The sequence below is a fragment of the Leptonychotes weddellii genome, chromosome 9, assembly GCF_054177405.1.
Source record: "Leptonychotes weddellii isolate Sample4059 chromosome 9, ASM5417740v2, whole genome shotgun sequence".
NCBI classification, from domain to species: domain Eukaryota; kingdom Metazoa; phylum Chordata; class Mammalia; order Carnivora; family Phocidae; genus Leptonychotes; species Leptonychotes weddellii.
This window is the reverse complement of record NC_138377.1, coordinates 74,868,404-74,884,861: the sequence shown is the minus strand read 5'-3', so window position 1 is coordinate 74,884,861 and position 16,458 is coordinate 74,868,404. Positions and strand designations below refer to the sequence as shown.

The 16,458-nt window shown below is 55.7% G+C and overlaps 1 protein-coding gene across 1 annotated transcript; it reads left to right on the top strand.

Moving 5' to 3' along the window:
* The first annotated feature begins 1,657 nt into the window (after positions 1-1,657).
* On the top strand, positions 1,658-16,198 carry PLA2G4F (phospholipase A2 group IVF). Its single transcript, XM_081830970.1, has 20 exons — positions 1,658-1,980; positions 2,987-3,059; positions 3,655-3,791; positions 3,886-4,014; positions 4,442-4,482; positions 4,745-4,787; positions 5,244-5,310; positions 7,208-7,377; positions 7,510-7,623; positions 7,854-7,891; positions 8,122-8,257; positions 9,908-10,044; positions 10,321-10,543; positions 11,650-11,764; positions 11,990-12,127; positions 12,226-12,333; positions 13,499-13,693; positions 13,958-14,124; positions 14,958-15,144; positions 15,439-16,198. Exons 1-20 carry the CDS (start codon positions 1,870-1,872, stop codon positions 15,690-15,692), a joined length of 2,583 nt encoding a protein of 860 aa, XP_081687096.1. The 5' UTR covers positions 1,658-1,869; the 3' UTR covers positions 15,693-16,198.
* The last annotated feature ends 260 nt before the right edge of the window (positions 16,199-16,458 follow it).

The following is a 16,458-nucleotide window of genomic DNA, read 5'->3' as shown; positions in this document are numbered from 1 at the left end:
CCAACCTATGTGAGTCTCTTCTCCCCCCCCCGCCTTTCCTATGAAGTTTGATGGAAATAACAGGAGATAATGATTTAGCTAAGAATTGAGAATAAGCCAATTAACGATGAAGAAAAAAAGTCAGTATGACACCTCTGTCCTGTCTGTCTCAATCTGTGCCATCCAGCACAGCTAGTGTGGCTGGCGGCTGATGGTTGGACGGTGTGCGTGTAGAACATTTCCAGCCTCACCAAGTTCTGTTGGACATACTGGAACTCTAGCTAATCCCGATTGTTTTCCCCCTGCACTTCACATAGTAGGGCCTCATGCCTCTTCCTGCAGCTCCTAATGACTGGGAGAGTCATGAAAGGTGTGGAATTGGTGGGATTGAAGGGCCCAAGGATGTTTGAGAAAGGTTGGTCCAGCTCCAAAAAGGCAGTTTGGTCCTGTGTCCCCATCTTTAGCCATCTGTGGTCATCCTGAGTTCTCTATTTATTGAGGTACAGGGCATGTGACTTCCAGGAGAGGGTGTCGTACAGCCCAGAGCATGGGACGCCAGACTGCTCTATGTGCCCCAGCTAACTCCATGCCCCCACTCGGGGCCCCCTGAGGTGGATCTTCCACACACTGTGCCTAGAAACCACCAGCAGGGGGGTACTCTGGCAATCTCTGAGACCCCAGCACAGATCTTGGCTCTCTGTTCCAAATTAAGCAGAAATGGGCCCTCCCCTTGGGGCCTGGCCAATGGCAGTCATCCCCTTCTTTTCTAGGAGGTTCTGGTCTAAACGACTACAGGGTTCATTTTGGAGTTGAATTACCTCTTTTTTGGATGTTGTTTTTCTTCAATCTCCACCTCAAGCCTGGGGGAGGAAAATGGAGATGACTAAATTTCGGTTAACGAACAGAAATTATCTCCCAACAGGTCACTGCCCCAGAGATCCTTTCTTCAGGAAACTGTCTTTCTCTGTCATCCAGACGGCTGTGGTCCACAGATGGTCACGTACCATCTGTAGCCTAAGGCTTACGATGATCAAAAGAGGACTCTTTAAAGCCTTATCTCCAGGAGCTTAAGGATAGGCAGGCCTGCTTTTTAGCTGTCCGTACTGGTACTGATACCACCTGATGATATCCCTACCTGTTTACCTGGACCATCCAGGTATATCCACCGATCCAGGAAGAGGGCCTCGGGCAAAAGCCACATAGCCATCAGGATGCCGTGAATTTCCTCAGGATACGGATGGATCCTCCTCACCTTTGGTTGCAAGGCCTAGTGTAAGTCTGGTACACAGCAGACTGTCAGTGTTTGATGAATAAATGAGGGATGTCACAAGAGATGGGAAACACATTTGGGTCCAGAGATTTCCATGTTTCTGCTTAAGAGCTGTGGGCAAGGTGGGACTTGAAGGGCAGACGGTTTTAGGACTTTTTTCTAGCTGGAGGAGACGAGGCCGGTGCAGCACTTCCTGCCTTCCATCCCCAGCACCTGCTGTGTCAGCATTTTCTAGAAGGCTTGTTGGAAATAGGAACACCTGGGTTCTACCCACACCCACGAAATCAAATCATCTAGGCGGTGAGGCTCAGGTATCTATTTCCATAAGCAGCCCCATGATAACCAGGGGCCGTGTTTTGGGAACCAGAATACCAGTTCCTCATCCTCTTGGAGAGGGACTGAAGTGTCTCCTGCGTAAGGGAATTGGACTCCAGTCACTTCCTGGAGCACATCAAACCCCACCTCCAGCCCCAGCAGGCCACCCAACCCTGAGTCCTCAGGAGTGGCCAGCTCCACCCTCAACATTTCCTGTCAGATCTGAGCTAGCAGTGAGTGGAGCCAGAGGAGAGCAGGGTGGCTCTGGAAAGCAGGCTTCCAGCCGAGAACCGTGCTGCCTGGCCATGCACTGGGTGCTCTGGCCAAGGTGGCTGGCAGGCAAGGGGCTGCCCCTCCTGGGGGCAGTGCTGCTGCATAAGAGGGAGAAGAGCGGACCTCAGTGGAGGCAATGGCGGGTAAAGTACCTGGTCTCCCCTGGGAAGTGTGGACTGCAGGAGCCTTGGGAGCACAGGGCCCTGTGAAGACAGGCCAGCCCGGGATTGGGTTCTGATCTGGGCTGGGACCAATTTGCTCTAGCCAACCTGGTGGAGCTTAAATTAAAGAGGTTGGCCAAGACCTTGGCTTTTGGAAATAATCCCCCTCCCCGCCCCCATGATACTTGCAGCTGTTGGCTTTGCCCAGAATGCCCCAGCTTGGCCGTAGAGTGCCCCAGGGGGTAAGGAGGAAGGTGCTTGCTGGGCTTTTGAGGGGATGACCTCACTCCCAGGAGAGTGCAGTCTGTTGTTACCTCTCTTGGGCCCAAGATGTCTCCTTAGGGACTCATCGGACCAGAACAAGCTGGGTGACACCTGGTTTCCCTTCACCTGCGGCCTCCTGGGGGTGTGGCCTTCGTCAGTGAGCTGGCGGGTGGGGTCGATCACGGCTTTCTCTTCTGATCTTTAATCTCCTGGGTGCATTCCTCCAGCTCTCACTTAGGCTCCCAAGCTCTTAGCAGCAGCACAGAGGTGAGGGGAGCTGCCCATTTGTGGTGCATCACAACCGTAATTAGTAACAATGGCTACATATATGAAGCACTAATACCAGCCACTTTATAGAACTTCTCATTTAAAAATCACCACAACCCTATGGGATTGTAAACCCCTGTTTATAGATGGGGAAAATGAGGCATGGGGAAATCAAGTAATTTGCCCAAGGCCATTCAGCTAGTCCATGGTGGAGCTTAGATTTGAACCCAGCATGACTTGACTCCAAAGTCCAGGTTCATCACCGACATGCTGAACTCCGAGTGTCCCAGTGCCCCAAGGCCTCTCAGGTCCCAGGCACAGCGACTTCAGTGACCCTGGGCCAGGCTGCTGCTCTGTGAGGGGACGAGGGAAGCCTGAGCTGGGCACCACCACAGGGGGGAGATCAGGCCCCCCACCCAGCTTCCCAGAACTGAGTTCCAGAGTTCTATTGTTTCAGCAGGAAACCCACCCATACTATGACCTCCAGGTGAAGGTGCTGAGGGCCAGAAATATCCAGGGCACAGATCTGCGTGAGTGACCCCCATTTCCACCCTTTCTCCCCTTCCTTTCCCTGGGGCCTCCCCAGAGTTCAGCAGGAACTGGCTTGAAGTTGTGTGTGTGTGTGTGCGTGTGTGTGTTTGGTGTGGAGCAGAGGGGTAGTGCTGACTGTGGAGGGAGTCCTCCCCAGTGAGGGAGCTCCGGGGCAGGCAGGCAGGGGCTGGAGGGGGGCGGTCTGTGCAGACCTCGGACTCCTCCTTGAGTCTAGCAAGTGGGGCAGTACCATCCTGACTGAGCTGAGGCCCGCTGTTGCCAGAAATCAGCATCTGTTCTCCAGCCGCTTTCCACACCAATGGTCACCATGCAAGGGGACGTCATTGCCTGAATCAGGTCCTTTCAGGGGATTACTCAACGGTCTGTGCGGCCATGTGGTCTTTTCAACTGGCCACTACAGGATTCAGTTGAAAGGGAGGTGTAACCAGTCCAGATGGAGTTAAGGACATTGGCTCTCCCCACATCTCCTTGTCCCTCCCTCAGCTCCTTCCCCTCCTGCCCCAGCCTTCTCCGGGGAACCTTTCCAACAATAAGAGCTAGACGATGAAAACCCCTCCCCCATCCCACCTGCAGTGTCCAAAGCCGATTGCTACGTGCAGCTGTGCCTGCCCACTGCGTCCTCCAGCCCCACCCGGACAAGGATGGTGGCCAACTGCAGTGACCCCAAGTGGAATGAGACCTTCCACTACCGGATCCACGGTGCTGTGAAAGTGAGGGCCAGCAAAGGGCCCGGGCAGTGGAGGGAGAGGGCTGTCTGCCCTCCTGCCCTGCCTCAGGCTCCCATCTCTCACCTGCCATTCCCAGAATGTTCTGGAGCTCACCCTCTATGATAAGGATATCTTGGACAGTGACCAGCTCTCCCTGCTACTGTTTGACCTGAGGAGCCTCAAGCCTGGCCAACCCTACAGACACACCTTCCTACTCAACCACCAGGTGAGCCACCCCACCTGTGCCAGCAATGAACTGAACTCAAGGAGAGGAAGTCTGGCACAGGGCACTGAGGTCAGCACAGGCCAGGCCTCCAAGACAGACCCTCCTCTATCCTACACCACTGACCCTACAAAGGTTTCCCCTCAAATATTTCTTCCCTGAGTGGAGCCAAAATGTGAGCTCCTTGAGGGCAGAGCACTTTGTCTGGCTTGGCGACCACCAAACTCTCAGTGTCAGGAACAGGGCCTGGCAGACAGTCTTGAATGCATGAAGCTCCTCATGAAGATGCTCCCCCTCTTGTGCCCATGAGAAGCCACGACAACAGTCACCTCTTCTAGTCCTTGGAGCTGAGCAGGGTAGGGGGCAGGGATGGTCTCTGATGCTTTCCGAGCTCTTTGAAAATGAACTCTTCCTTGCTTCATTCATGTAGGACTTACAGGAGCTGCAGGTGGAATTTGTTCTCGAGAAGAGGTGAGTCCAGGTGGTGCCCATGCCCTCTCATTTACGCCAAGAATCATGGACAGCTCCGGCTCTCAGTCACCAGGTTCTGCCCTGACCTGGCCTGAGAGGGAAGGTCCTAGTCCAGACACCCATTTGAGTGTTGGCGACAGGCCCACTCCTACCCAAACCTGGCCATGCTCCCCAGGCTCTTCCAGCTGCTTTAGTCACATTATTAGAGTAACAGCTCTCTCAAAGGGAGCCAGATGTCCCATGAGCCCATCATCTTTTGCAGCCAGGTGCCTGCATCTGAAGTCATCACCAATGGGGTCCTGGTGGTGAGTAGGGAAGGCAAGCTTGGGGCTGTCCAGGACTGGGAGTCCATGATTGAGCCTACCATGCCCCCTTGCCTCTGAAGGACACTCGAACCCTCCTGAGAGGGGAAATGTGCTAGGGAGCCATCTCCAGGGGTCAGGGCAAGAAGCTTCTTCAAGTCAGAGTGGCCAGCTCAGAAGCCCTCCTTCCTCCCCTGTGCACTGGGGCCCCTGGCTGCTGGGACTGCTGAAGACATGGCTATCAGAGACCCTCTCCTCCTTCCCCTTTCCCACCAGGGCCACTTCTTCTGAGTCCTGGGAGGGGTGCTGCTACAGAAGACTCCTACCAACAAGGCACAGGCCCTGGCAAAGTTGTTATGTGGGCCCCACCCCAGATACCCCTCCTTCCGCCCTGGTCTGGGCCCTGTGCAGGGAGGGCCCCGTGAACTGTTGGCTCCCAGCGGCCTCTGCTTTCCTCAGGCTCACCCCTGTCTGAGAATCCAGGGCACCCTCGGGGAAGATGGCACAGCCCCACATCGAGAGTATGGTGAGTCTGGCCCATGGCCTTGGGTCTTGCCTTCTCTCCTGGGGGTTGGGGGCTGCTGATTTCTAGAAGGTGGGTCCAAGGCAGGCAGTTCTTAAATGTTTCACCACTCAAAGCGGACCAAGGATGGAATGGATTGCCTCTGAAGGTAGTGCATTTCCTGTCCCTGGAAGTGTTCAAGCATAGAGTTTTATCAGTCCAACCACTGCTCTGCAAAAAGCAACCCTGAGTCTCAGGGGCAGACAACAGGGAGCATTTATTTAGTTCACGTGTCGGATGGTCAGCTGATGCTTGGCTGATCTAGGCTGGGCTTGGCAGGAGGGACCTGGCTTTGTGCCATAGGTCCCTCATCCACCTCTGTGGCCCGCGGGCCAGTCGTGGTCTGAAGAGCGAGCCAAAATGAGCAGGTGGTTTTCAAGCCTTTGGTCACATCACAGCCACTAACTGACATTTTGCTAGCCAAGACACATCCCAAGGCTGACCCTAAAGTTGGAGGGCCGGCAATCCAGCTGGCCTCTCAGCGGGAGGAACTGAAGTCACACGGCAAAGTATGGGAATTCCAGGAGTGAAGGACTAGGGCCACTGATGAAGTGTGCCGTAGGGGGCAGCCACTCAGGATGGGGATGGGGGTTCCGGATGCTGGAGCAGAGCAGAAGCTGTGGGACAGCTAAGGTCCCCTCTGACGCTGAGAGTCTGAGCCCACAGGATGAGTCCACGGAACGTTCCGGCACTCACTGTGAGCCAGGCACTGTGCTCAGCATTTCACATCTTTTATCTTTAATTCTCATAACAACCCCGTAAAGTACAACTATTATCCACTTAACTTACGAAACCGTGGCTCAAACAAGAAACTCACTTGAGGTCCCACAGCCTGAAAGTGGGAGAGCCAGGACCAGACCCAGGTCGGTGGCACTTGGGGGCCTGTCTGCTCTCTCCACCACAGATCCTATTGTCTCTGCCTCGGAATAGCACATAGCAATCTCCAGCCATAAACCACTGTTTCCTTATTTTCTCTAATCCCCACCCATCTGGGGTCATGTCACGTCTCCAGGTCTCATTTAGTGCCAAAGAGGGTGTGTTGGGGGAGAGATTCCATGTGGACCTCTGTTCCCGAAGCATCTGTCATCCTGGACTCTCTGGGTATCTGTTGCTCCCAAGTCATGTTTAAGGTCTGGAGTCCCCACTGTCTGAGCGTCATGCGCATTTCTCTTGGGGGTTTTGCCTCCTCCCCAGAAAGCTACTTGGAACAGGGTGAGCCCACAGGCCTCCCTCTTCACCTCCTTCCAGCCTGGGCTGGTTCTCCCTGCTTCTCCAAGTCTCTACCCACCCACTTCTTCCTCTCACCTCCTCTGCACACCCTCTCTTCTTGCAAGGTCGTACACTTTGGAAATAAAGGACAGGACAGCTTGCTGCCTATTTGTTTTCTCCCTGGCTACAAACCTTCCCCAAAGTGGTGAGCCCAGAGCTTGAGCGGAGGCAAGAGATGGGGCAACTATCAGTTGAAGACTGCTAATTAATATAATAATGTGTGATAATTATAACATTATAATTATTATAGAATTATATTTTATATACTTAATATAATAATCTCAAAATCATCAGCCCCATAAAGTCTGGGCAAGGAGCCCTCTCCCTCCCTGCCCTTCCCCCTTCCCTAGGCACTGTGTGGTTCCCACTCCCCCCCAGGATCCCAGTTCTGACCAGGGCAGGTTAAAGGACCTCAAGGTCCTTCATGATGTCTTTGCTGGGGCACAGAGCCAGAGAGTGAGCGGAGCGATGAGTTGGCATTTCTAAGGGGAAAGAAAGGGGAGTTGCTGTTCAGGGTGCTACCATCATGTGCCACCCATCCCCCCCATTCTCACCCCCTCACCTAGGCCCTCACCTGGGCCCTCTTTCCCAGGCTCTAGGCAGATTCAGCTGACAGTGCCTGGGGCCTATGAGAAGCCACAGTTCTTGCCCCTGCAACCCCCCAAAGAGGGAGGCCTGCCAGCCACCTTCACCTTTCACGTGAATCCAGTGATCAGCTCCAGGCTGGATGTGGACCTGGGGGAGAAGCTCACAGTCCTGCAGGTGAGTGAGCCCATAGTCTGGGAAGGTATGGATGAGAGAATCAGTCCAGCCGAGAGGGGCGTCCCAGGGCCACCATGGAGGCATGTTTTCCTTCACCATGAAGGGTCATGAAGGGTGTTTTCTTCTCTGCAGGGTGACCCAAGTGCTGAGCTAGAGACCCAGACCAGCAAGCTGGGTGACGGGGGCATCCTGCTCTCTTCTTTGGCCTTAGGCCAGGAGGAAAGGCATTTCGTGGACCTGGGGGAGGTAAGGCTCTCTCTGGGTGCCTGAGGGACCCCTGCCTGCTCTCAAAAGGGGGCTGGGGGAGGGGCCTGCGAGGAAGGTCAAGGGGCCTGAGAGGGAGGGGGTCAAGATCAGGCCAGCCTGGACTTCAGTCATAATGCTCACATTGGGGCCAGAGCCACCAGAGCAACAGGGGCTGCAGGTGGGAGAATCCCACTCAGGACACTCAGGGATGGGGCTCTTGTCTCTTTCAGGACCAGGAGGTGGTTCTGAGTATGAAGGCAGAAATGAGGTGAGGAAGGCTGACTTCAGGAGGAAGGCTCTTGGGCTAGGCTGGAAGGTAGGGGTTCTTCTGCTGCCTCGACTCAGCCTGGGTGGTAGAGGGCATGTCTGGTTCCGGTGAGGTCTTTCTAAGGGGTTCCACGGGATGTGGGTCTGCTACTGTGAAAAATGGGCTGGGTCCGAGGCTCTCCACCAGTGAACAGTTGCCCAGTACCCCACCCCCACCCCCATCTGAGGCAGCTCTGGAGACCTTGACCTGCGCCTTGGCTTTGGCCTGTGTGACGGGGAACAGGAGTTTCTGGACAAGAGGAAGCAGATCGTGTCCAAGGCCCTACAGCGGGTGCTGGGATTGAGCCAGGCTCCTGACAGTAGCCAGGTATGAAATGGAGGAGGTGGCCCCCAGGGTCACCAGGGTCACATCCACCCTCTCCCCTTGAGAGGACTGTGTGGCCAAGAGGCGACAGGAAGCCTTGAGGAAGGGCAGGGAACAGAGGAGGAAGGGGCAGGCTTGTTAGCCTGAGCCGTAGGCAAAATTAGGAGAATCAGGACCCCGTGTGTAATGAGGGACGAGCAGCCCTGGCCAAGCGAGGTGTATTAGTCCCCTCGGGCTGCCGTAACAGAACACCACAGACTGGGCGGCTTAGACAACAAACATTTATTTTCTCCCCTGGAGGCTGAAAGTTCAAGATTAAGGTGCCATCAGGGTTGGTTTCTGGTGAGGCTTCTCTTCCTGATGTGCAGACAGCCACCTTCTTGCTGTGTCCTCACATAGCCCTTCCTCTGAGCAGGTACAGAGGGTAAAGGGCAATTTCTCTCTTCCTCTTCTTACAAGGACTCCAGTACCATTAGATAAAAGTCCCACTGTTGTGACCTTACATAACCTATATAATGGCCTTATAGGCCCTTTCTACAAATGTAGTCACACTGGGGCTTCGACATAGGCATTTGCAGGGGCGGGGCACAATTCGGTCCATAACCGTGGACAAAGGGGTTTGGAAGTGGAGGGTCCATGGGAGCCTGTGGCCGGGAGGCAGGCAGGAAGGCGGTACCAAGGGAGAGAGCTATGGTAAATCAGGAACAAGTTGGTGGCTTCCTCCTCGCTGCAAGTGTGCTCGGGAGTTGGAGCCAGTTCCCGGCACTGACAAGGTGAGCAAGCCCAGACCGTTCCTTTGGTCTTGCCTGCCCTGTGCCAGCTCTCCACTCTGTAGGGTGAGGACAGAGAAGGCACAGACCTGGCTTTTGGGGAGCTCTGTGTCCTCCAGCCCTCCGGAGGGACAGTGCCCTTGCTGAGTGCTGGCTAGGGAGCATTTCTTTCAAGACAGAAGAAAGGAGGGCAGGGAAGGGAACCAAAAGTCCGGGGGCAGAATGAGCCAAAGCCTTATGGAAAAGCTGAGCAGCCAAAAAGCTTCTAGTCGGATCCCACCAGGCACCTCTGATCCTGAAGAGACATCTGGGTGCCTCTCATGTCTGGGGCAGGTCCAGGCTGCTTGGCGGTCTTTGCCACTTTAGCCCAGTGCTTCTTGACTGGACGCTTGTCACTATCTAGAGACATGCTTTATGGCCACCACTAGGGCAGGGGAGAGGGATGCTACTAGAATCTAGTGGGTAAAGGCCGGGAATGCTGCTAAGCATCCTACAACATACAGGACAGCCCCTCATGACAAAGAATTGCCCAGTCCCAAATGATCATTACTGCCAAGACTGAGAAACCCTGCTCTAACGGATTTGGGTGAAATCCAGTCTACCTTCCAGTTACTCTCTTTCCCGGTGCGATGGTTAAGAGCCATCTCCGAAGTCATACCGCTTTGGTTTCACAGCCCGTCACTTACCACCTGTAAGACTGTGGGCACATTATCCAACCTTCCTGTGCCTCAGTTTCCTACTCTGTAAAATGGGGATCCCATGGGTTGCTGTGAGGATTCAATGAGATAGACGTATAAGGCTCTTAGACCAGGGTCTGACACTGTAAGCAATAGTACCTAAACGACAGTGGTGGTCAGCGTTGTTGTGATATCGTTGCGCTCAGGTGCCTGTGGTGGCTGTGCTGGGTTCGGGAGGTGGGACCCGAGCAATGTCTTCCCTGTACGGCAGCCTGGCAGGGCTGCAGGAACTCGGCCTCCTGGACACCGTGACCTACCTGAGTGGGGTCTCTGGGTCTACCTGGTACGTGAGGTGCGGGCAGGGGGCAGAGTAAAGGAGAGCCCTTAAGGGGCAGGAGTGTGACCGGTGGTCTGGTGGATTCCCTGAGAGGGTGCTGGGATCCTGCCTCCAAGGGGGTTCGGAGGGGCAGGAAGGCACCGCGTTCCCAGCCCTCCTTGAGTGGGTGGGGCAGGGCAGTGGGTACAAGGGATGGAGAGGTGGGGCACGTGCAGACACTCGCATCTCTCTCTCCCCTTGCTGTGCTCCTTGCGCCACTGCCCCAATGTTCTCTATGCCTAGGTGCATCTCCACCCTCTACCGAGACCCAGCCTGGTCCCAGGTGGCCTTGCAGGGCCCCATTGAACATGCCCAGGCTCGGGTCTGCAGCAGTAAGATGGGGGCCATGTCCCTGGAGCGCCTACAGTACTACGCCCAGGAACTGGGGAGCCTGGAAGGCAGTGGCCGCAGTGTTTCCCTCATCGATCTCTGGGGTCTCCTCATTGAGTATTTCCTCTACCAGGAGGTAAGAGAAGAACACATAATAAACAAACCTGGCTCCTTTCCACCCTTGACTCACCAGCACGTGCTTCTGCCTTCATGGCTAGGCTAAGATGGAATATTTGCAAAGCTATCCCTTAGGTCTGAGCTCTCTGAGGACAAGAGTGGGCTGACCTCGCTCCCTCTTTCCTGGCCCCTAACCCCTGAAGGGAGAGGCGGGTCTGCAGTTCTCGGGTCGGTCTGCATATTAGAATCACCTGCACCAGGGAGCCTGGGTGGCTCAGTCGTTAAGCGGCTGCCTTCGGCTCAGGTCATGATCCCGGGGTCTTGGGATCAAGCCCCTCATCGGGCTCCCTGCTCAGAGGGAGGCCTGCTTCTCCCTCTCGCACTCCCCCTGCTTGTGTTCCCTCTCTTGCTGTGTCTCTGTCAAATAAATAAATAAAATCATTAAAAAAAAAAAAAAAAATCACCTGCACTGCCTTTCAGAAACACCCAGGCCTGGGCCCCACTTCTGGAGATACTGATTGGGATTGGTCTGGGTTCGAGCGCTAACACTCGTGTGTTTTGAAAGTGTTCCAAGGGTTCCAACCTGCAGCCTCGGCCGAACGCCTCTCCTGCCCACCGGCCAAGCTGCCCCCTGCTCCTAGGGCTGCAGGCCCTGCACAAGCTGGGAGATGAGAGGAGTCAGAGCTGAGTGAGGGTCTCAGGCCTGGGGGCCTGGCCCACCAGGGTGTGGATGTAAATCACAAGTGATTTCTCATGTCTAAGAAAAGAATCCATATTTTTGAATGATTTATTTTTTGAAGAACGTAAACTGGATTTTTTTTTTTTTTTTTCAGTTTTTCCTTTAAAAAAGGTCACTGACTCCCTTGGGCTCTAATATGTTTTCTTAAACAGGAAAGAAGTGGGGAGAGTGTTCCCAATGCCCCTGGAATTGCACAAAACTCACCGTGGCCTTACCTGGGCTGCAGCCGAAAGCCTGGCCCTTAGAGAGCTATTTCTAGAGCACCAGCCTTGCCAGCCCCAGTCTCTGGTGGGCAAGCCGTCCCCTGAAGGGTATCGGGCCTCACGCCCTGGGGATGGGCGAAGGGAGCTCCCCAAAAGCCAAGTGCCTCCCTTCCTGCCTGCCAGGAAAACCCCGCCAGGCTGTCTGACCAGCAGGAGGCTGTCAGCCAGGGCCAGAACCCTTACCCTATCTACGCCAGCATCAATGTCCTCACCCACATCAGCGGGGAAGACTTCGCAGGTGCCTGGCTGTGGGGACCCGGGAAGCAGGTGGAGGCGGTGGTCGGTAGGAGGGTGTGAGAGGCCAGTGCTGGCAGTGAACAGACGGGAGCCTTGGCGCACAGTGGGCTTGCTGCCTCCTGCTCGTGGCAAGTCTGATTCCTGCTCAGGCACTCGAGTGTGAGGGGAAACCCTGGGGTCCTGGCGAAAGGCCCTGGGTAACATTCCCTTCACTCTGGGCCCCCAGAGTGGTGCGAGTTCACCCCCCATGAGGTCGGCTTCCCCAAGTATGGGGCTTACGTCCCCACTGAGCTCTTTGGCTCTGAGTTCTTCATGGGGCATCTGCTGCAGCCCTGGCCCGAGCCCCGGATCTGCTACCTGCAGGGTGAGTCTGGGCTGGAGGGCTGGGGATGCGGCAGGGGCGGGGCCGGGCCCTGAGATGGGGGCAGTTGTGAGGGCCCAGGGCCTTGCCTTTCCCCGTAGGTATGTGGGGCAGTGCCTTTGCAGCCAGCGTGGAGGAGATCTTCCTGAAGACTGCGGGCTCAGGCCTCAGCTTCTTGGACGGGCACAGAGGGAAAGTAAACATCACAGGTGAGGGTAGACACCCTGACCTCCCCACAGCCCTCTCTTCAGGGCCCTGGCTGAGGCATGAAGGACGATGGAAGGGATGGTGCAGACCTTGGCTGTCCCGCTGGGTTCAGAGAAGTCCTGAGGAAATGACTTCTAGCTTAGGGTCTCCAGAGGCCTGTGGAGACAGTGTGCCTGGGGGGCCGGGGGAGGCCGTGTCAGAACAGCCAGTGGGAGGGGCGCCTGGGTGCCCAGTCGTTAAGCGTCTGCCTTAGGCTCGGGTCATGATCCCAGGGTCCTGGGATCGAGCCCCACATCGGGCTCCCTGCTCCATGGGAAGCCTGCTTCTCCCTCTCCCACTCCCCCTGCTTGTGTTCCCTCTCTCGCTGTCTCTCTCTCTGTCAAATAAATAAAAACAATCTTTAAAAAAATATATTAAAAAAAAAAAAAGCCAGTGGGAGTTGTGAGTGCTCTATGATAAGTCCACAGCTTTGAAGTCTCTGCTCGGGTTCAAGTATGTTGACTCAGCCCAGGACCACTGTGCGTCTGGTGGCTGTCTGTCCATACCCCTCGGGGCTGCTCTTTAATAAGTGGCCCATGAGCTCCCTGATGCACAGAATACCTTTTCCACTTTTCTTCCCTGGATAACATCTGCTCATTCCTTAAGATTCAGGTCAGACATCATTTTGTCACGGGGCTTCTCTGTTCTACTCCCTCCCTCCAGGCTGATAGAGGGTCTTACCACCAAAGTCCCGCAGCACTGTGCAAACCCTCCATCACTGTCCTTACCTCGAGGCATTGTTATGATTTATGATCTCTTTATGTGACTCTCCCAGGGCCAGGCCCTATTCACCTTCACATCCCTTGTGCCTGGCACAGTGCCCAGCACGCAGTACTCCTCAGTGGGTGTTTACTGGATGAAATTTTGTATATACAACTTTATTTTCAAAAGGGGGAAATAAATGAGCACTTAATAAATACAAAGCCATAGGCAACTTTCAAAATATAGGCAACCTGAAACAAAATGTCATTTAAAAGAGGTTCTGGGAAGCAGCAGTCTGAGGCTTGGGAGCTGGGGGGAAAGGAGGGGTGAATGTGGGGAGGAGATAAAGGGGTTCCCCTGAGCCATAAGGGCCACTGGACAAAGGAGGGCCCCACTTCTATTTTTCACCCTCCCACCCCAATCTAGATGACAGCCAGAAGCTCCAGCTGCATGGCCCCACACGTCTGCAGACCAGGCTCTTCACCCCCCAGGGCCCCTTCTCCCAGGCTGTGCTGGACATATTCACCTCCCGCTTTACCTCCGCGGAGAACTTTAATTTCACCAGGGGCCTCTGCCTACACAAAGACTACGTAGCTGGCCAGGAGTTCATGGCCTGGAAAGGTGGGTGCTGCTCTGGGTGGGGATCCCCTGCTGCCTGCACCTCTGGCTCACTGGGGCCTGCGCTGCCTTTTCCCCTGGGGGCTGGGTTGTGGACTCCTGCTGCCCCGGGGGCGCTGAGGGCGAAGGACTGGGATGTCTGCTAGGAGGCAGGGCCAGGGGCTGGGGTGGAGACTCTGTTGCCATCAGAAGCAGGGGAGGAGAGATCTCTACAGAGAGGGGCGTTCCCAATGCAAAGAGAAGAGCAAGCATCTGTCCCTGTTGCAGCTACGCACCCTGATGCCTTCCCCAACCAGCTCACTCCCATGCGGGACTGCCTGTGCCTGGTAGATGGGGGCTTTGCCATCAACTCTCCATTCCCACTGAACCTGCTGCCCCAGAGAGCGGTGGACCTCATTTTGTCCTTTGACTACTCCCTGGAGGCCCCTTTTGAGGTAAGGTGTGTGGTGGGGAGGAATTGAGGTTGTCTGTCGAGGCAGCCTGGCTGGGCATTTGGAGATTGCCCTTCATGCAGGACCTGCGTTCTAATGTGCGGGAGGGTACCTCGTGAAGACTTTTAGTGGCACTGGTCTCCCTAGCTGGAGGAGGGGGTTGCTGAGGCTATGGGTTGGAGCGGGAGTCGGGAGAAGAGGCCAAAGATAATCCTCAGGAGTCTTCCATCCTGGTGAAGAGAAGGCTCCTGTTCTGGCCCCTGCCTGTTTCTGAAAGCCTTCTTGGCTCCTGTCTGCACCTGTGTCTGGGTCTCCTGTCCCTTAGGTACTGGGGTAACAACAGAACCATCAGCTCCCCCTGGGGCATCTCCAGTGGCAGCTCCCTCAAGCCCTGCGGGGTAGTGGACAGGTTCCACCATCTGGATGAGGGTTCTGGTCGAGCTGCTGGCTTCCTCCTCCTCCTTATCCTCCTGGGTCTAAGGAGAGCCTGGGATTAGATGACGGATAAAGCCTCTTCCCATCTGACCTTCTATAATCATGCTGTCTCCACCTGGTGACATTGAAATCAGCCCCTAAGAGGGAGGAAGGAGAAGGGAAGCAGGGGGTGGTTATGGGAGGAATGACCGTGAGAACGCTGGTGATTGTCGTTAATCTACACAACCACCCCACTAGAATTTTTCCCGTTTTTATTTTGTAAGTAAAGAAACAGGCTCAGAAAGGCGATGTCACCTGCCTGTAGTCACTCAGCTAGTGGGGGGGGCGGCGGGGCGCGGGGCGCGGGGCTGTGTGAGCGCAGGTGGTAGGAGGCAGGGTCAGAAGCTGGCCTCCCCGCCCAGGTCCTACAGATGACAGAGAAGTACTGCCTGGACCGAGGCATCCCCTTCCCAAGGATTGAGGTGCTCCCTGAGGACTTGGAGGAGCCCCGCGAGTGCTACGTGTTCGCCAAGACCGAGGACGCCCGCTCACCCATCGTGCTACACTTCCCCCTTGTCAACCGTACCTTCCGCACACACCTGGCCCCAGGTGAGGGGAGGCCCTGGGCTGGGGTCTGGTGGTGGGGTGCTGTGCCGAGAGTGGACTCCCGGGACCGCGTACTGAAGCGTGCCTCCCGGAGGGCCCGAGCTGGCCACTGCTGCCCTCTGCTTCCGGGGCCTCAGTGTTCACACTGGCCCAGCTCATCCTGATGGTCGAGAGAGAGGAAATGTGGGTCCAGCCAGATATCCTAGGGCAATGGGGCAGAGGGGGGGCCTTCTGGCCTGGCAGCTCCTAGCCTCAGAATGTCCCCAGCTGGGCCTTCTTTCCACTTCCCACCCACAGGTGTGGAGCGACAAACAGCTGAGGAGAAGGCCTTCGGGGACTTCGTCGTCAACGGGTCAGACACTCCCTATGGCATGATGAACTTCACCTATGAGCCTGAGGAGTTTGAGCGGCTAGTGGCTCTGAGTCGATACAATGTTCTGAACAACGCGGAGACCGTGAGACACGCCCTACGGCTGGCTCTGGAGCAGCGGCAGGCTGGGGACAGGGCTGGAGCTGACCAGGCTGGAGGGGAGGACCGTGAGGGAGAGTAGCCACCGTGGGCTCCAGACCGGGGCTTGAGGGAGGAGGAGTGGTAGATGCTGAGGGGCTCCTGCTTCCCATGTTACAGGGACCTGCTTAAGTCCTCCAGGCCCCAGAAAGCTCCTGCAGAATGGCAGCTGGACTTTGGGGCTGGGCCCTTCTCATAGGTGTTTCTGGGATATGATGGGGCAGTATGTCTCTCTGGGGCTCTTGGGGAAGGGGGGCAGAGGTGAGCGGTGCTCATTTTACATTGGAGTGTAGAGGGGATCAGGCAACAGTCTAGCCCCAGGGCCTGCCCCAAACCCAGAAGGACCTTAGAGGGCCCAGGTCTTCAGACCCTCACCAGACTGGGAGCTGTGAGAGCTGAGGCACAGGTTTCTCTCCTTAAGCTGAGGCCAAAAGCAAAGATTCCTCCATCTAATCTACACTTTTGCAAATGGCCAGGCTCCTGGATGCAGTGCTCAGTGCTATCATGAATAAAGGGGGGGCCTCCTGGGCTGCCAGTTTGGATTACTAATTCCATCCTTCAGCCTGCTGACTCTCCTTTGCCCCTGGCCTCCCCTGTGCCCCTCACTGCTCACCATCCTCTGCTTAGCCTCCTGAAGGCTGTGGGATGGTACGCCCCCATCCTGGCGGGGCTCCCACTGATGGGTGTGCTCATGTCTCCCTGTTAATTACTGATGCTTCGCTCTTTAAACTCGGGCCACGCGCTCTCCTCATGTGCTGCTACCTCCTGCAAATAGGCTCGGCATTCCCAGAAGCTCAATGGGTGTGTCT

Coding starts and splice junctions, on each gene's coding strand:
- PLA2G4F (XM_081830970.1), top strand. CDS start 1,870: ATGCACTGGGTGCTCTGGCCAAGGTGGCTGGCAGGCAAGGGGCTGCCC. Junction 3,060..3,654: donor TATCCAGGGCACAGATCTGC/GTGAGTGACCCC, acceptor TCCCACCTGCAG/TGTCCAAAGCCGATTGCTAC. Junction 5,311..7,207: donor AGCCCCACATCGAGAGTATG/GTGAGTCTGGCC, acceptor CCTCTTTCCCAG/GCTCTAGGCAGATTCAGCTG.